This window comes from Lacerta agilis, chromosome 8 (assembly GCF_009819535.1).
Source record: "Lacerta agilis isolate rLacAgi1 chromosome 8, rLacAgi1.pri, whole genome shotgun sequence".
NCBI classification, from domain to species: Eukaryota; Metazoa; Chordata; class Lepidosauria; order Squamata; family Lacertidae; genus Lacerta; species Lacerta agilis.
Genome location: NC_046319.1, coordinates 5915192 through 5932087, shown reverse-complemented (window position 1 = coordinate 5932087; position 16896 = coordinate 5915192). Strand labels below are relative to the sequence as shown.

The 16896-nt window shown below is 48.5% G+C and overlaps 1 protein-coding gene across 1 annotated transcript; it reads right to left on the bottom strand.

Moving 5' to 3' along the window:
* Positions 1-2465: 2465 nt before the first annotated feature.
* On the bottom strand, positions 2466-14154 carry DOK2 (docking protein 2). The gene is made up of 6 exons (XM_033156801.1): positions 14075-14154; positions 10746-11027; positions 8383-8497; positions 4944-5149; positions 4460-4513; positions 2466-3383 (listed from the first exon to the last, which is right to left on the bottom strand). The coding sequence occupies exons 1-6, from the start codon at positions 14135-14137 to the stop codon at positions 2562-2564; spliced, it is 1542 nt and encodes a 513-aa protein (XP_033012692.1). The 5' UTR covers positions 14138-14154; the 3' UTR covers positions 2466-2561.
* Between the last annotated feature and the right edge of the window lie 2742 nt (positions 14155-16896).

Genomic DNA, 16896 nt, shown 5'->3' with positions numbered 1-16896 from the left:
GGCTGGGATGTGTATGCTGAGCCCCTCCCTGGTGCCCTTGGGGCCTCCTTCCCTCTTGAAATGAGGCTTTAAAGAACCATTCTACTGTAGATGTAGTGAGTTTGCAATATTAATTTTCTCGTTAATCATTTAGTACTTATTGATGTTTTAAACTATGTTTTATGGGCGCTTTTTGCCGATTTGTATATCTATGTATACTGCCTTGATTTTGTTTTTTTTAAAATGAATGTGTGAATTATGAATGCGTAAATAAATAAACGATGACATCGGGGGATTGGGTGCTTTGAAGACCCAAAGTCGGAACTTCAAAGCACCTCGCAGGCCCTGCTAAAACAGAGGAAGGAAACCTTTGTTTTAGCAACTGTTTAAACCTGTTGTGATCAGGAAGGAGTTTGCTTTGAATCCTGCCAAACTGAGTAGGATTTATCCCCTGGATGGGCAATCACTGAGTGCAGCCAACAGATAATTGAGCCCCACTCATCAGCTGATATCCTTGACCCATCAAAGTGACATGAGCTGAATGACAGCTGGATGTTGGCTTTCAGAAAATGGTCTCATGTGCCTAATTTAAGGTTACCAGGCGTCCCCGTTTCCCAGGGACAGTCCCCGGTTTTACAAACCAGTCCCCATACAAAAGTCCCCGGATTCATTGAAAAAAAATCTGGTAACCTTAGCCTAATTTGAGTCCCACTTACTTCTTCATTAGTTGTTCTCCACAAGATCCTCTTTAAAGCTCCAGGTGGTTTGGGACCCAAATTTCTGAACCAACACAAGGGGCTTCTCTTTGAATTTGACTGTTACAGGATGATTGTTGACATGGGACGGAGCCTTTTTTGTGGCAGCCCCTGTTTGGGGAATGCCAACGTGGCTGTCCTTTCAGCAACAAGTGAAGACATACCTGCTTACTTCAAGACTTCTTGTAGGTGTTTAATAGAGTTTTAGCTTTCTCTGCTCTTTTCAGCAGTCTCTTTCAAGAGTTAGGAACCCCACAGAGATCCCCGGAAACACCACTCCAAAGGGGGAGAAAGAGGAAGAGCTACAGGCTAAGCCATCAGAGTGGGAGAAGCTCAGAAGACTGGAAGAGAGACCGAGGCCACAAGTGGAAGGCAAGCGCGGCCAAGGAAGGGCCTGCAGAATGAAAAACACCTTATGCATGTTTGCAGAGCAGCTATACAGGTGAAACTCGAAAAATTAGAATATCGTGGAAAGGTTCGTTTTTTTCAGTAATTCAACTTAAAAGGTGAAACTAATATATGAGATAGACACATGACATGCAAAGTGAGATATGTCAAGCCTTTATTTGTCATACCGTATTTTTTGCTCCATAAGATGCACTTTTTTCCTCCTGAAAAGTAAGGGGAAATATCTGTGCATCTTATGGAGCGAATGGTGGTCCCTGGAGCTGAATCGCCCAGGGGCCAAAAGAGGACCATGCTTTTTATTTTACAAAGAGAAAAGGGGGTGTTGAAAGGACCCCGCTCAGCAGCTGAGCAGCAAGAGATTGGGAGAGAGATAAGAGTCCCCGGCTCCCTTTCAGCCCCGCCCCCTTGCCCAGGTCTCCATTGTTGAATGTGCTGCAGAGGGAGGTTGTTTGTTTCCCCAGCAACAAGTGTCTGGAAACTGTAGAAAAGGCTCCCTTTCCTTTAGAAGCTGCAGAAATGTGAGTTGAACCCCATAAAAACGGGGCTTTTCCTCTTTGCTTTTCCCCCTTTGCAAAAAGAGCTTTGCTTTTCCCCCTTTGCAAAAAAAAAACCCTGCAAAACTTTTAGCTGATCCTGAAAAAACCAGGGCTTTTCCCTTTACAAAAAAGCTGCAAAACTTTTAGCTGACCCTCAAAAAAAACAGGGCTTTTCCCTTTGCAAAAGAAGCTGCAAAACTTTTAGCTGATCCTCAAAAAAAACAGGGCTCTTAGAGGAAAACCAGAAAAATATTTCTTTTCTTGTTTCCTCCTCTAAAAACGAGGTGCACCCTATGGTCCGGTGCGCCCTATGGAGCGAAAAATACGTTAATTGTGGTGATTATGGCGTACAGCTGATAAGAACCCCAAATTAACAATTTCAACTTAGGGGTTTTCATCAGCTGTACGCCATAATCATCACAATTATAACATACAAAGGCTTGACATATCACACTTTGCATGTCATGAGTCTATCTCATATATTAAACTCCAGTAGCTAATGAAAACAATTGCTTACATAAATTGACTTTTCCACGATATTCTAATTTTTCGAGTTTCACCTGTATATTATAGCCTTCACCCTTTAATGTATTTCATGTAGGAAAGCCGTACTGGCGCATAATGCATCACATTGCACACAGCCTTCAAAACTGCAACAGGCCTGCTCTCTCCTGCTCAGTTGAATCTACTCCCCCTTGCAATAATGATAGCCAGAATACTTCCTCTATAAACATACTTGAGCTTTGAGAGGAGGGCAGGGAGGGAGGTTACACCCTGGGCTCATCTCCCAACCAATTAAACAAAGCGATCCTCTCATTTCCCATCCACCCCCTTCATTCATTCATTCATTCATTCATTCATTCCACCCACCCATCCTCTCCTTTCACTGTGCATTTTTCTTGTTCTTGAGGCTCAAGATCACCTGATCATATGCACTTTCTCCAAGCCCATTTTGATCTTGCACGGGGGCATACGCTGCCACCATCTTAGGCACAGAGTAGTCGTCCAAGCTTGGGTTGTAGGGGTATTCGTGGCCGACAGGGTCCTCGGGAGTGGCCTGCACCTTCCAGGCGTCCCCTGTGAACTCCTGGGGCTCGTCGTACACCAGGTGGGCCAGACCTTCTGGGTCATCATAGATGTGGTGCAGCCCCAGAGAGGCAGGTGACAAGCCCAACCCTCTGGTCCTGGCATGCAAGCCCGCTGCCCCCGGTGGCTCCTCGGTGCTAGGCAGGGGGAAACAGCTGCCACCTGAGCTTCCCGGCGACTTGGAGATGGCGTCAAATGGCTCTGCGTACTCAGACATTGATCCCTGCTGGGGTTCTCGCCTGGGATGGGCATCAGACCCCTCCGTGTAGGGGCAGTTGGTGCTGGAGAGGGGGCAGCTGGCTGTGGGCTTGACTAACCTGCCCTTCGCTGGCCTTCCTTGCCAAGTGGACTCGAAGGAGAGGGATTTGGTGCCTGCAGCACGGAACGACTGCCCTTCCACCAGCACTGTGGCTTCCCCCCCCTGGGAACCGTCGTCAGGCTTGGCTGGACTGGCGGCCCCGGCAAGAAGGGCGGCGCCTGAAGATGCACTGGTGGAGTTCCTCTGAGCATTGATGGCAGCTTCAATGACCTGGATGATCTCGCTGCCCTGCTTGGTGGCAAATTCAAAGCTGCCTTCGCCAGAGGCACACCTCCGCCCAGCTTCAAATGAGAAGATGGCCTAGGAGAAGAAACACAAGGTCTCCTGGGGTCAGTCTGTAGGGAGGGACAAGTGGACCAGCAGCTTGAAATGCTCCTCTCTGCTGGGCAAAGTCAGGTGAGACCTAGGCCCATCAAGGTGAGCAGAGAGTGAATGGGACCAGGAGGCTGGGAGCTCCCATAACAATTCTCCATCTTCTAAGGACATAGGAAGGGCCTGCTGGATCAGGCCAGGGACCCATCTAGTCCAGCATCCCGTTCTCGCGGTGGCCAACCAGATGCCTCTACTGGGAAACCTTCAAGCAGGATTTGAGCACAAGACCACTCTCCCCGTCCTGTGGTTTCTGGCAACTAGTATTCATCAGCATTTCTGCCTCCAATTGTGGAGGCAGAAAAGAGCCACCCATGGCTGGTAGCCATCAATAGCCCTCTCCTCCATGAACTTATCCAATCCTCTTTAAAAGCTATCTAAGTTGGTGGCCCTCACTGCCTCCCGTGGGACTTAAAATGCTCCTCTCTGCTAGGTGAGACTTAGGACCCCCAAGGTTGGTTGGCAGTTATTAGGTAGGACCAGGAAACTGTGAGGTGGGAGTTCCCATCACAGCCCTCCATCTTCACATCTGGTTCAGCCCCAAGACATCACCCTAGAGAACTGAAACATAAAGGTAAAGGTAAAGGTACCCCTGACCGTTAGGTCCAGTTGTGTCCAACTCTGGGGTTGCAGAGCTCATCTCGCTTTACTGGCCGAGGGAGCCGGCGTACAGCTTCCGGGTCATGTGGCCAGCATGACTAAACCGCTTCTGGCGAACCAGAGTAGCGCACGGAAATGCCGTTTACCTTCCCGCTGGAGCGGTTCCTATTTATCTACTTGCACTTTGACGTGCTTTCGAACTGCTAGGTTGGCAGGAGCAGGGACCGAGCAACGGGAGCTCACCCCATCGCGGGGATTCGAACCGCCGACCTTTTGATCGGCAAGCCCTAGGCTCAGTGGTTCAGACCACAGCGCCACCACCCGCGTCCCCATAGAACTGTAGAATTGTAGAGCTGGAAGGGATCCAACGGGTCATCTAATCCAAACCCCTGCAAGGCAAGACTCACTTCCTCTGCATGGTTCCTTCCCTGAGATTTGGGAAGAGAAGGACTCTGGGCATTCTGCAGGGGACAGAGTGGAGGGGGGCCAGAAAGCCCCACCCAGCTCACACAAAACTTCTACCAAAGACAGGAAATGGCTCTGCAAAATCATGATTTCCCCACTACCACTCATTTCCCAGGCTTGACTCCCATCTCAGCTGCCTCCTCCCTTTACCCAGGGGCGTAGCATCTCCTACTGCCGCCCGAGGCAGGTGCACACTGTCAGTGGAAAAGCAGGTGAGCAGGACAACCCTCCCCTCCAAAAAAAAACAGCCAGGAAGGGGCAGCGAGGACACAGGCAGTGGAAACACATCTGGACAGGAGGCACATCTGGAAGGTGTGGTCAGTGAAAAGGAGGCAGCAGCAGACCATTGGCGACTTCCTATCCACACCACCAGGTCTGCTTAGGAACAGCAACTGTCTGGCATTGCACACCTGAAATGTGCTGTGCCGGAGACAAACACCCCACAGCCATTACCTTGTCATGGCCGAATCTCCGCAGGAACTTGTACGGCCAGGTGTAGATCACTTCCCCCGCTTGCGTGTCACGCAGCTCCAAGGCATCCGCTTTGGCACAGAGAAGGAAGATGCCCCAGATCTGACAGCGCTCAGAGGCCTCTGTTGCCCTCACGGCCACGGGAAACTGCCTCTCAGCGGCTGGAAGGAAACGTAAGAACCTAAGGAGATCCTGGCTGCGGTATCAGGCCAATGGCCCATCTAGTCCAGCATCCTGTTTGGCCAACCAGATGCCCTAATGGGACACATGCAAGTAGGAGCTGAGGGCAAGAGCCCTCTCCGCCCCGCCCCCCCGGCCCCCTGCAGTTTCCAGCAACTGGTACTCAGAAACACTACTGCCTCGGACAAGGGAGGTAGGCATAGCCATCGTGGCAAGTGGCCCCCATTCTTTTCCTGTGGCAGCAGCACCCACACTTTGGAACTCCCTGCCTATTGACATGGGGCGGGTGCCTAGTCTGTGCTCCTTTTGGCAACTGCTATGGCTGCTTCTTGGGAGAAAAGCAATGACAAACTTAGACAGCATCTTAAAAAGCAAAGACATCACCTTGCCGACAAAGGTCCGTATAGTTAAAGCTATGGTTTTCCCAGTAGTAATGTACGGAAGTGAGAGCTGGACCATAAAGAAGACTGATCACCGAAGAATTGATGCTTTTGAATTCTGGTGCTGGAGGAGACTCTTGAGAGTCCCATGGACTGCAAGAAGATCAAACCTATCCATTCTTAAAGAAATCAGCCCTGAATGCTCACTAGAAGGACAGATCCTGAAGTTGAGGCTCCAGTACTTTGGTCACCTCATGAGAAGACTCCCTAGAAAAGACCCTGATGTTGGGAAAGATGGAGGGCACAAGGAGAAGGGGACGACAGAGGATGAGATGGTTGGACAGTGTTCTCGAAGCAACTAACATGAGTTTGGCCAAACTGCGAGAGGCAGTGAAGGATAGGCGTGCCTGGCGTGCTCTGGTCCATGGGGTCACGAAGAGTCGGACACGACTGAATGACTGAACAACAACAACAACAAAAACATTTTTGCTTAGAGAAGCCTGCCCAGGCATGTAGAATTCTGCTGTATGTTTTAGTTTACTGCTGAGTTTATCTTCTGAATGTTTTAAAGAGGGATTTGTTTGTTTGTTTGTTGCTTTATTCTCTTTGCAAATTTAATGAAATAAAACGGCAATCCGTGTCATCACAGGCTTCTTTCCAATGTCCTGCCCCCAGCCCGCTTTCTCGGGTGCAGGTTCCCCCCAAGGACACTGAAGGTGTTGTAAACAAAATCTGCCCTTATTCCCTTATGGGGTACCCAAGAGCCCTTATAGAGTCCTTTGTAGGTTCTCCATCAGTAGGAGAAAATAACAGAGGCCAAACAGAGAATATTGAGAAGCAAAGCAGCTAGTAAGCCTGATCTTTATTAAAGCTGTTGCAACCGGGTGCTCCCCCCACACACAGGAGAGAGGAGGAGGACCCAGAGCAAATTTGTGCCCGCCCTTTATAGACTTTTGGAATTGCCCACCCTCAAACTCCAGACCACCCCCAGAAACATCATACATACATCACAGAAGGGGTGTAGCCCAGGACCACCTTCCCCAATACATCATACATACATCACAGGGGGTGGTCTAAAACAGAATTCTGAGTGTGTTGTTTATCTCCTGTCTGGCAGATTACCTGACTGCATTATATGGGTATTGGCCACTCTTTTGTTATTAAAATGGTAAAGGTAAAGGACCCCTAACAGTTAAATCCAAAACAAACAAACAAACAAATAATCCTTCCAGTAGCACCTTAGAGACCAACTGAGTTTGTTCTTGGTATGAGCTTTCGTGTGCATGCACACTTCTTCAGATACACTGAAACAGAAGTCACCAGATCCTTAAATATAGTGAGGGAGTGGGGAGGGGTATTACTCAGAGGGTGGTGGGAATGGGTGATCAGCTGATATCTGAAGAAGTGTGCATGCACACGAAAGCTCATACCAAGAACAAACTCAGTTGGTCTCTAAGGTGCTACTGGAAATAATTTTTTATTTTTTTTTCGACTATGGCAGACCAACACGGCTACCCACCTGTAACTGTTGATGACTGTTTATGGCTGCAATTAGTCTTAAAGGAAAAAGATATTTTTGTATTTATGTACGTGTTTGCCTTGTACATTTAATTTATATATTTGAGACCTTAAATTCTTATAACAAGGACAAGTGGTGGGAGGGAGGGAGGGCAGGAAATGGGGAAGAGACGATAAGTGCCTGGGGAGCATCAGGCAGCCGTATCGGAGTGAGCCCTGCACGGCCCACAAAACCACAGTCAGGAAGAGGGCAAGCGAGAGCTACGGCGGAGGCAGATTTTCCATGACGCCGCCTCGGCCAGAGTGAACACTTTGCATGCCTGTTCTTGGAAGACAAGGTCCACTGTGGTACATGCTGCATGCATGCCTAGTCCCCACCATTGAGCACAGAGCCCCAAGGAGAGTGCTGGAGCTCTAAGAGTAGTGTTGGGCAGGGGCATAGCAAGGGAGGGGTGGAGGGGGAGGGGGGCCCCGTGCAGCGCCCCTGCTGGGGGTGACACATCGGGGGCGGCCCCGCCCTTTGAGCTTTTTTTAAACTTTTTTTTAAAAGAATTACTTTTTTTTCTTTTTAGGCCCCCCCTTGCTGGCCACCCCTGTGGCTCCGCCCCGGCAGCGCTGAAAATAGCCCCTCCCCTTCCAGCGGCGGAGCTCGGCATGGAGGCAAGGGGCGGGCCAACGAGGTGGGGTGCCATCCCCTTGCCTCTTTGCCGAGCTCCACTGCTGGCTGTCTTGCGGAGCCGGGGCATGGAGAGGGGCGGGCCAGCGAGGAGGGACACCCCTCCTCGCTGGCCTGTCCCTCTCCCTGCCCCGACTTGCGCTCCATCAAGGGAGCCCGGGCGGCGGATTCGGGAGTCTTTGCATCCCACAAAGACTCCCGAATCCGCCGCCCAGCACCCCTTCGTGCAGCGGCTGCTCACGCAGGCACGAGCAGCCGTGGCACGAAGGGGGCCACGGCTTCGGGAGTCTCATGACGCACGCATGCACACACCGCAATGCCCTGCCCCCAGGGGTGCCTCTTGGCTTCCCGCCCCCGGCAGCCAAGGGGCTAAGAACCCCCCTGGTGTCGGGCGGCTGGAGATGGAGAGCTGGTCCTTTCGATCTCCCCCCCCCCCCGGACACAGAATCATAGAACTGTAAAAGTGGAAGGGACCCCCCCCCACCCACACACAAGGGCCATGTAGTCCAACCTCCTGCATTGCAGGAATCTCATCTAAACATAAATCTGCTCTCAGTTTGCAAGCCCCATCTCTCAATGTTGGCAGCGCCTTCCTCTTTGATCCCTGCCCAACTTGGGGTCTCTTGCTCCCCTCTCCTACCTTTGCAGGTGGTGCTGTACAGGGAATTCTCTGCCATGGAGAGAGCAGGGGGAGACGTGGCCTTGCCCTTCAGGAGTTCCTTCTCCAGCATCACTTTCCAGTCTTCTGTGCTTCTCTAAAACCCAAACAGAACATATTGTTACCAGAAAACAGCGGGGGGGGTGGCTTCTACAGCCCAGCTCCCCATTAAGGGACTCAAGAGACCCACAAGTTCCTTATCGGCCAGAGAAGCATCAGGATCCTATGAAAGCAAGGCAGGTCTTTATTTTCCTGTTGCAACAAAAGTACCTGCATCCTCCCTGCCTTAGGTAGGAGGCGAGGACCCTGAACAAAGGTGTGAAAGAACTTTTAAAGGCTTCGGAAATTTCCCAGCCCCTTAGCCAAGGACCACCCAAAAGCATCATAAGCGGGTCACAGAAAGAGGCAGTCTGCAACAGAAATTTGAGAGAGTGGCTTGTCTCCTGTCTGTCAAAATATCTGATGATGTCTTTTGCTCATTGCCCTACCTGTAACTGCCCTATCTTGTTACAGGTGGGTAGCCGTGTTGGTCTGTCATAGTCAATTTCCCAAGCTCCCTTGCAACGATGAATCCCGGCAAATTCAGAAACTGTTCCTCTCTTGCCAGCACGGTGTAGCGTGGATACAAAAAGCAGGCAGACGAGGAAAGATGAGAACCCAGGATAAGACCATGGTCAGCCCTCGGGATTTGCCCCCCTGACACTGCCCAAGTCTCAGCCTGCATCCCCACTTGACCAAGCAGGGTGCAAGCTAGGATCCGGTCTCTGATAGGCACGCCAGCTCTTTGTCGGCAGGAGGGAGGGGGAAAGAGCCAGCGCAACACACACACAGTGGCCAACTGTGCCTCGGCAAGAGGGCAAGAGCTCAATTGTTATTGAGATTTTGGGAGGGGGAGAAAGACCAGTCGTTGAGCTTTTATTCAGGAGGAGAGCTTTTTTCCCCTTTTAGGCTGCGGATAACCATTTAATTTTTAATTTTTATTTTGCTTCTAGGGGGGGCAGCTGCCCCCCCGGGTACACCCATGAGTAGAGCCCTCTGCTGGATGGGGCCATCGTGGCTAGGAGCTATCCATATTGTTATAAGAATTCTAAGGTCTCAAATATAAAATAAATATTCTTAAATGCACACATATATAAATATATGAACTACGTTTCTGAAATAGTATGGGAGAGCAATCCTGAAGCCATTTTGACTCTCCCAATGACCTCAAATATTCCTTTGCAGTAAGGGAGGCAAATGGGGAAAGCCTTCCCATTGTCCTTTTGCTTGCAAATCCTGTCCTTAGGGCATATTTGTGTATGAACAGGGCAAGCCTGTGACCTGGACTCAGGAACTAAAGTATTCACCATTGCAAAAGAACGGCCAGGCTGCCCAGGTAAAGCAATCAGTGACCATTATCAGGTATCCTGCCAGACAGGATTTCTGCCATAGACCACCTCCTTCTGTGATGTATGTATGATGTTTTGGGGGGTGGTCTTGGGCTACAGGATGGGCAATTTCAAAACTATATAAGGGCTTGGGCACCATTGTTCAGGGTTCTCTTCCCTCTTGCGTGTGGTGAGTGGGAACCCTGTTGCAACAGTTTAATAACGAACAAGATTAGCTGCTTTGCTTCTCAATATACTCTTGTTGGCCTCTGTTATTTTCTCCTACTGATAGGGCTCTATGGATAGTGCTCTTGGATACCCCATAAGGGAAAAGGAGCAGTTTTTTTTCCTTTTAACAATAGCCTCCTCCGTGAATTTGTCCAGTCCTCTGTTAAAGCCATCTCTGGTTTGCAGGTCATCATCACTGCCTCCTGCGGCAAGGCGTTCCACAGTTTAACTATGTGGGAAGAAGGACTTTCATTTCGTCAGTCCTCTGACAGACCATGGGCCAGAGAAAGGCAGTTTCTAAACTGCTACAGGAGACTCTTGAGAGTCCCATGGACTGCAAGAAGATCAAACCTATCCATTCTCAAAGAAATCAGCCCTGAGTGCTCACTGGAAGGGCAGATCCTGAAGTTGAGGCTCCAGTACTTTGGCCACCTCATGAGAAGAGAAGACTCCCTGGAAAAGACCCTGTTGTTGGGAAAGATGGAGGGCACAAGGAGAAGGGGACGACAGAGGATGAGATGGTTGGACAGTGTTCTCGAAGCTACTAACATGAGTTTGGCCAAACTGCGGGAGGCAGTGGAGGATAGGCGTGCCTGGCGTGCTCTGGTCCATGGGGTCACGAAGAGTCGGACACGACTGAACGACTGAACAACAACAACAACAAACTGCTACACACACTGGGTGAGGAGGTGCAGCTTCCCCCACCGCCCTCTGCATGAGACCTGTACTACTGAGCGCCATTTTCCTCACAGTGAAAGCATGCTTGCACAGCTCCAGGATCCAGGCCTCCGCCTCAGCCCTCTCGGCAGCCACCAGGTAGCATTTCTCAGTGGTCTCCAGGAAGAAAGCCGCCGTCTCCTTGGGGCTGCCGGTCTCTCCGCCTGCCTCAGCCACCTGCACACAGTCCTCCAGCTTGATGAGGCGTCGGCTGTTCTCTCCTTTCTTGGCTTTCTCAGCGGACTCCAGGAGCTCAAGGCGGGCCGGGGCACAGGCGCTTTCCCTATACAGGACAGCCCAGAACTTCCGCCATTTCTGAGGGGGAGAAAAAAAAATGCACACGAAGGTTTGTTTCTTTAGTCATAAAAAACCCCTTTGTATACTGCTATATCATAAAAGTGTGTCACAGCAGTTTGCAGCAATTAAGAGCGTTTGTTTGTTTGTTTGAATTGAATGTATATATACAGGTGAAACTCGAAAAATTAGAATATCGTGGAAAAGTCCATTTATGTAAGCAATTGTTTTCATCAGACATATATGAGATAGACTCATGACATGCAAAGCGAGATATGTCAAGCCTTTGCTTGTTATAATTGTGATGATTATGGCGCACCGCTGATGAAAACACCAAAGTTGAAATTGTTAATTTGGGGTTCTCATCAGCTGTACGCCATAATCATCACAATTATAACACATAAAGGCTTCACATATCTCGCTTTGCATGTCATGAGTCTATCTCATATATTAGTTTCACCTTTTAAGTTGAATTACTGAAAGAAATGAACCTTTCCACGATATTCTAATTTTTCGAGTTTCACCTGTATATAGGAAGGGGGCGGAGCACCGCCAGAAAAACACAGCAAAACTTCTTCTAAGGTGAGGCGATACATAACCTTGTACTTCACATGCATACAATTTAATGGAAGAATCGTAACAGTCGTTTTTTCTATGATTTACAGACACTATATCCTTTTAGGAATCAAAGAAACAGACACCATATATATTTTTCATACACTTCCATCATAAAAAACAAGGTAAGGAACCAAATACTATGAAAAGCCACTTTGGTTCATATATAAGCACGAGACTTTAAAACTTCTTGTAATAATAATTTTTCTAGTGTTGTTGAATTATGACCTTTAGTGAATGATACTTTAAAATTCTGTTTAAAACCTTGATACAACTCGTTTTATGTTGTTTAATAATGATTTTGTAAAATGTTAAATTCTGAAACGTGATGTACTCTGTGCTATTTAATATTATTTAATATTATTTGATATTGCCAGCTGAAGAAGGCATCCATGCCGAAACGGGGCCCTGTCCTGGTCTCCCTGGCTTGCATCTGACATGTATTTGAGAAGCCTTGACATCTGTATCTAGAAGACTTCAAAGAAAATTTCCATATGAAACTATTTTATGTTTAAGACTGTAATTCTTTACAGAATTGATATTACATTTGGAATTACTTACGAGTAAACGTATGTTTTTTGGTTAAAACTTTTGGCCAGAGTTCTTATTTGGATTCATTGCAGTGACTCTGGGAGGGGCGACAAGATGCCCCCTGCCTCCCCCCAGGTGTAGAGTGGCTGAGGGTGCGGCATCCATACAGGGTGCCGGACATGCGCCGCCCCGGGTGCCGGAGCGGTTTCTTCCGCCACTGTATATACCGCCCTATACCCAGAGGCCTCAGGGTGGTTCACAGAATAATCTCAGGGCAGTTCACAGAATAAAGATAAAGATCTCGGAATTCAGTGACATGTTTAATGGAGGTACAGATTAGAAACACATTGGTGCAAAAAAAAAAACACACATTGGGGTGGTGGAGACACATACCTATTCACAGTTATTGTACAAGATGCATTTACACACACTAGGCAGTTAAAGTTGAAGTGCAAGGGGACAAAAGTTGTCACACCAAAATTTGCAAGCTATGCACTATTGTAGCCAGTAACAAATAGAGTCAACATTTTGTCCAAGTTGGTCAGCAGCCACAACTGGGTGAGGCGGCATGGAGCCGTCCTGTAAGCTCTGCTGTCAGAAGCAAAAAGTTTTAGAAATGCACTAACTACGTTCATAGAAAACTCAGGTGTTCTCATGTTCTTGACCAGAAGCTCCCATCAGCAATCTTGCCGCCACATTGTACACGAGTTGGAGCTTCTGAACTAGACCCAAGGGCAGCCCCACAAAGAACGCATTACGGTAATCTAGCCTTGAAATTACCAACGCCTGGACAACGTAAGGTTCCGCCTGCCTTCTCTTCAACTAGGCCAGGGGTCGGCAAAGCTTCTGTGGCTTGGGCCGGTTCACAGTCCCGCAGACGCTGCGGTGGGCCGGAGTGCATGCGCTATTTCTGGCATTCCTTCCTGGCGGAGGAGGCATGTGCAGCTTCCCATTGGCTGCAGGAGCTTTCTGCAGCCAATGGGAAACCGGCCAGCGTCACGGAAGGCGGTCCCTGCTGTGCTCCGCGCCGGTTTAGCACGGAAACTGACCGAGAGGGCAGTGGGGGTCCATGGGCCAGTTAAACGACCCCCATGGGCCGCTTGTGGCCCATGGGCCTTAGGTTGCCGACCCCTGACCGAGGCTGTGTTCATACTCTAAGAACAAATGAAGAGCGTGCTGGTTCAGGCCAATAGCCCATCTAGTCCAGCATTCTGTTCTCATGGTGAATGAACAGGTGCCTATTATGGAAAACCTTAGATAAATTGGAGTTCTTGTTATTAATATACCAAAAAAACACACACACACATACACACCAAGAACTCTGGCCAGAAGTTTCAATACTAGGAATAAATCCTACTCATGAGTTACAGTCAAATAAAGGTATATATTCTGGTAAGAGTAACAGGCTTGTAGATTCTAACAGAAAAACAGCTGGTCATTCACACTCTGCCCTTTAGATACATTTAGTTTATGATGTATCTATTCAAGAAGTGCAATTTGCCAAACCAATGAACACCAGCAATCCAAATTCTTAAGATGAAAGTCCTTATAGATACAGGTAGGTAGCCGTGTTGGTCTGCTGTAGTCGAAACAAAATAAAACAAATTCCTTCCAGTAGCACCCTAGAGACCAACTAAGTTTCTATCTGAAGAAGTGTGCATGCACACGAAAGCTCATACCAATAACAAACTTAGTTGGTCTCTAAGGTGCTACTGGAAGGCCTTATAGAGTTTGGCAATTCAGCCCTGAGCTGCTGTTAAGGGAGATGAGAAATCAGCTCTTTGCTTTTCAAATCCTGTTCGGTTTCCATAGACAGGTTCAAAAGAGCCAGGTGCAAAGATGGAACAATAATTTGTTTAAGTATCAAAGAGATCTTGGCAAATACCTTGTTCCAACATTCAGCGAGGAGTAGCCAGTCTTACCTTCCCAAAGGTCTGGTGCTGGAGCAGGTAGAGTAAGCCTTTCTTCACCACTGTCTCTTCCATGGTCAAGGAGGAGGAGTGGTAGCAGCAGGTTGGGACACACAATGTCTCCTTGGCCCCACTCCTGGCCTCTCTGTGGGTGCGCTGCACGCTCAGCACTGCTCAAGAAGGCTCCGTTTTCCTTCCTCCACCACCCTCTCGCTCTCTCTCTCTTTCTAAAAAGCGTTTTCACATGTCAGCTTCCTGTGGTTGCGGTCTCACCAAGAACGGGGCAGAAGCTGAAGACACAGATCACTGTGCCATATGCACACAGAGAAAAGCATTTCTCCCTCTCGCTCAGCAGTAGAACTCGTGGACACCCAATGGAGCTGAAGGTTGGAAAATTCAAGGCAGATGGAAGGCAGTACGTCTTCATGCAGTCCCTAAACTGTGGAACTCACACCCACAGGAGGCAGGGGTGGCTTCCAACTTGAATAGCTTTAAAACTGATACAAGTTTATTAAATTTGTGAGGTCCATGCCTTTACACAAAATACCATAAAACATTATTAAAAAGATAAACAATAAAATTATTAAAATAAGTTAACATTCATGCCGCGTTGTCCCAGCAAAGGAGACTACCCAAAAAACCCCACCATTCAGGAAAGAAGATACAACAACAGGTTAGGAGAGCAATGGGAGGGACCTCACCACTTCATCCAGGAACCATACCCTAGTTTTCATAGCCTTCACCACAAAGACCGCTACCACGTGGGAAATCCATGGGTCAGCGTCCACCAGCAAAAACTTTACTTGGTCCTCAGAGTTGACTTTGGTCTCTTTGGTTCTCATATGACAAGGACATATACTGTGCTCTACCGGGATTTTTGCAAATCTGCCTGACAGATAGGCCGTAAGAATAGTTTGAAAACGGGCCATGGTGAAAGCTCTCCAAAGGGTGGCATCAGTGATATTCGCCAAATAATTGGCGCAGGTTTTGACTGTTTTCAGTTGGGGAAACCAGTGGAAGGACCCTGGGTTCTGTATTTTTGTGATGTCTAACCGGGCGTCTCTCTCCAGGATCCATTGAATAGCTTTAAAAGGTAAAGGTAAAGGGACCCCTGACCATTAGGTCCAGTCGTGTCCAACTCTGGGGTTGCGGCGCTCATCTCGTGTTAAGCTTTAAAAGATGAGGCAAATTCATGGAGGAGACACCTATGGACTCTGTGTCTACAGTTGGAGGCAACAATGCTTCTGAAGGCCAGTTGCTGGAAACCACGGGAAGAGAGATTGTTCTTGTGCTCGAATCCTGCTTGCTGGTTTCCCACAGGCACCTAGTTGTTCAATGTGAGAACAGGATGCTGGACAAGATGGGCCATTAGCCTGATCCAGCTGGCTCTTCTGATGTCCTTCCTTTAGCCCTCTAAAAGACAGGGTGCTGGGCTGTAGGATCCATGAGATCCGTTCCAGCTGTACGATTCTACAATTCTATGACACACGCACTCACCGCTCCTCCTCCGTCCACAGCGCCAAGGGATTCTGGCCGACTCCACAGCCAACGCTGATCTCAGTACCCAGGGAAATTCACACAGGAGTATTTCGGTTGACACAGAAGAGCCCTGCAGCTGCAGCAGATCCAAGGTTTCCTGTTTCCCACGACGGTGAACCAGGAGCCACAATGGGAAGCCCACCAGTGGGTCCTAAGCACAAGACCCCTCTCTGACAGTTGCTCCAAAGCGACTGGTATGCAGGGGCAGAATGTCTCAAGCAATTAAGACATAAAAGTAGCCATCATGGCTGGTAGCCACCAGCAGCCTTGAAATTGTCGAATTCCCCTTTAAATCCATCACCGCATAATAATAATAATAATAATAATAATAATAATAATAATAATAATAATATACCCCAGCCAGCCACTCTGAGCAGCTTCCAAGTTCCAACCTAATATAGAAACACAACTTTGTGAACAGGAGGGCTGTACACTTTTTCAAAAAACACAAAACACCAGTCCCTGCCCCCAGCTCAGCATCTAAAAGACACAACACAAAAAGGAAAGGGAGTGGGATGGAAAGCAAGCGAAATCAGCCCCTCAGATAACAAAGATATGGAGTTCTTCTCCTGTCCTTGAAGCTTTTAGAAGGGAAACAGAGGAGGGAGGGGAGAGTGACAAATGGGATTGTTCTCAGACCTCTCCCTCTACTGGCCCTCACTCTAAATAGTTTTATTTGAATTCATGATGCCTGTCTGGCTACTACGCTCAATGCTGTCAAATTCCCCAAATATTCTTTTCTGCAGGCTTCTATATCCGTGGACTGCTGCCTTGCCTTGGTAATGGACTGGATGAGAGCCAAAAAACTGAAGCTCAATCCAGATAAGACGGAGGCACTGTTAGCGGGCGGTTCCCTAGACCTGATGGGTGGGAGGTTGCCTTGATATGGTTCCGCTGCCTTTGAAGGAATGGGCACGCAGCTTGTGAGAACTTCTGGATCCTTTGCTGTCAGTTTGAGTTCCCGTAGCTAAAAAGAGAGTGAACAATAAATTTAATAAATAATAATAATCATGTTGTTGTTGTTCAGTCGTTCAGTCGTGTCCGACTCTTCGTGACCCCATGGTTCAGAGCACGCCAGGCACGCCTATCCTTCACTGCCTCTCGCAGTTTGGCCAAACTCATGCCAGTCGCTTCGAGAACACTGTCCAACCATCTCATCCTCTGTCGTCCCCTTCTCCTTGTGCCCTCCATCTTCCCCAACATCAGGGTCTTTTCCAGGGAGTCTTCTCTTCTCATGAGGTGGCCAAAGTACTGGAGCCTCAACTTCAGGATCTCTCCTTCCAGTGAGCACTCAG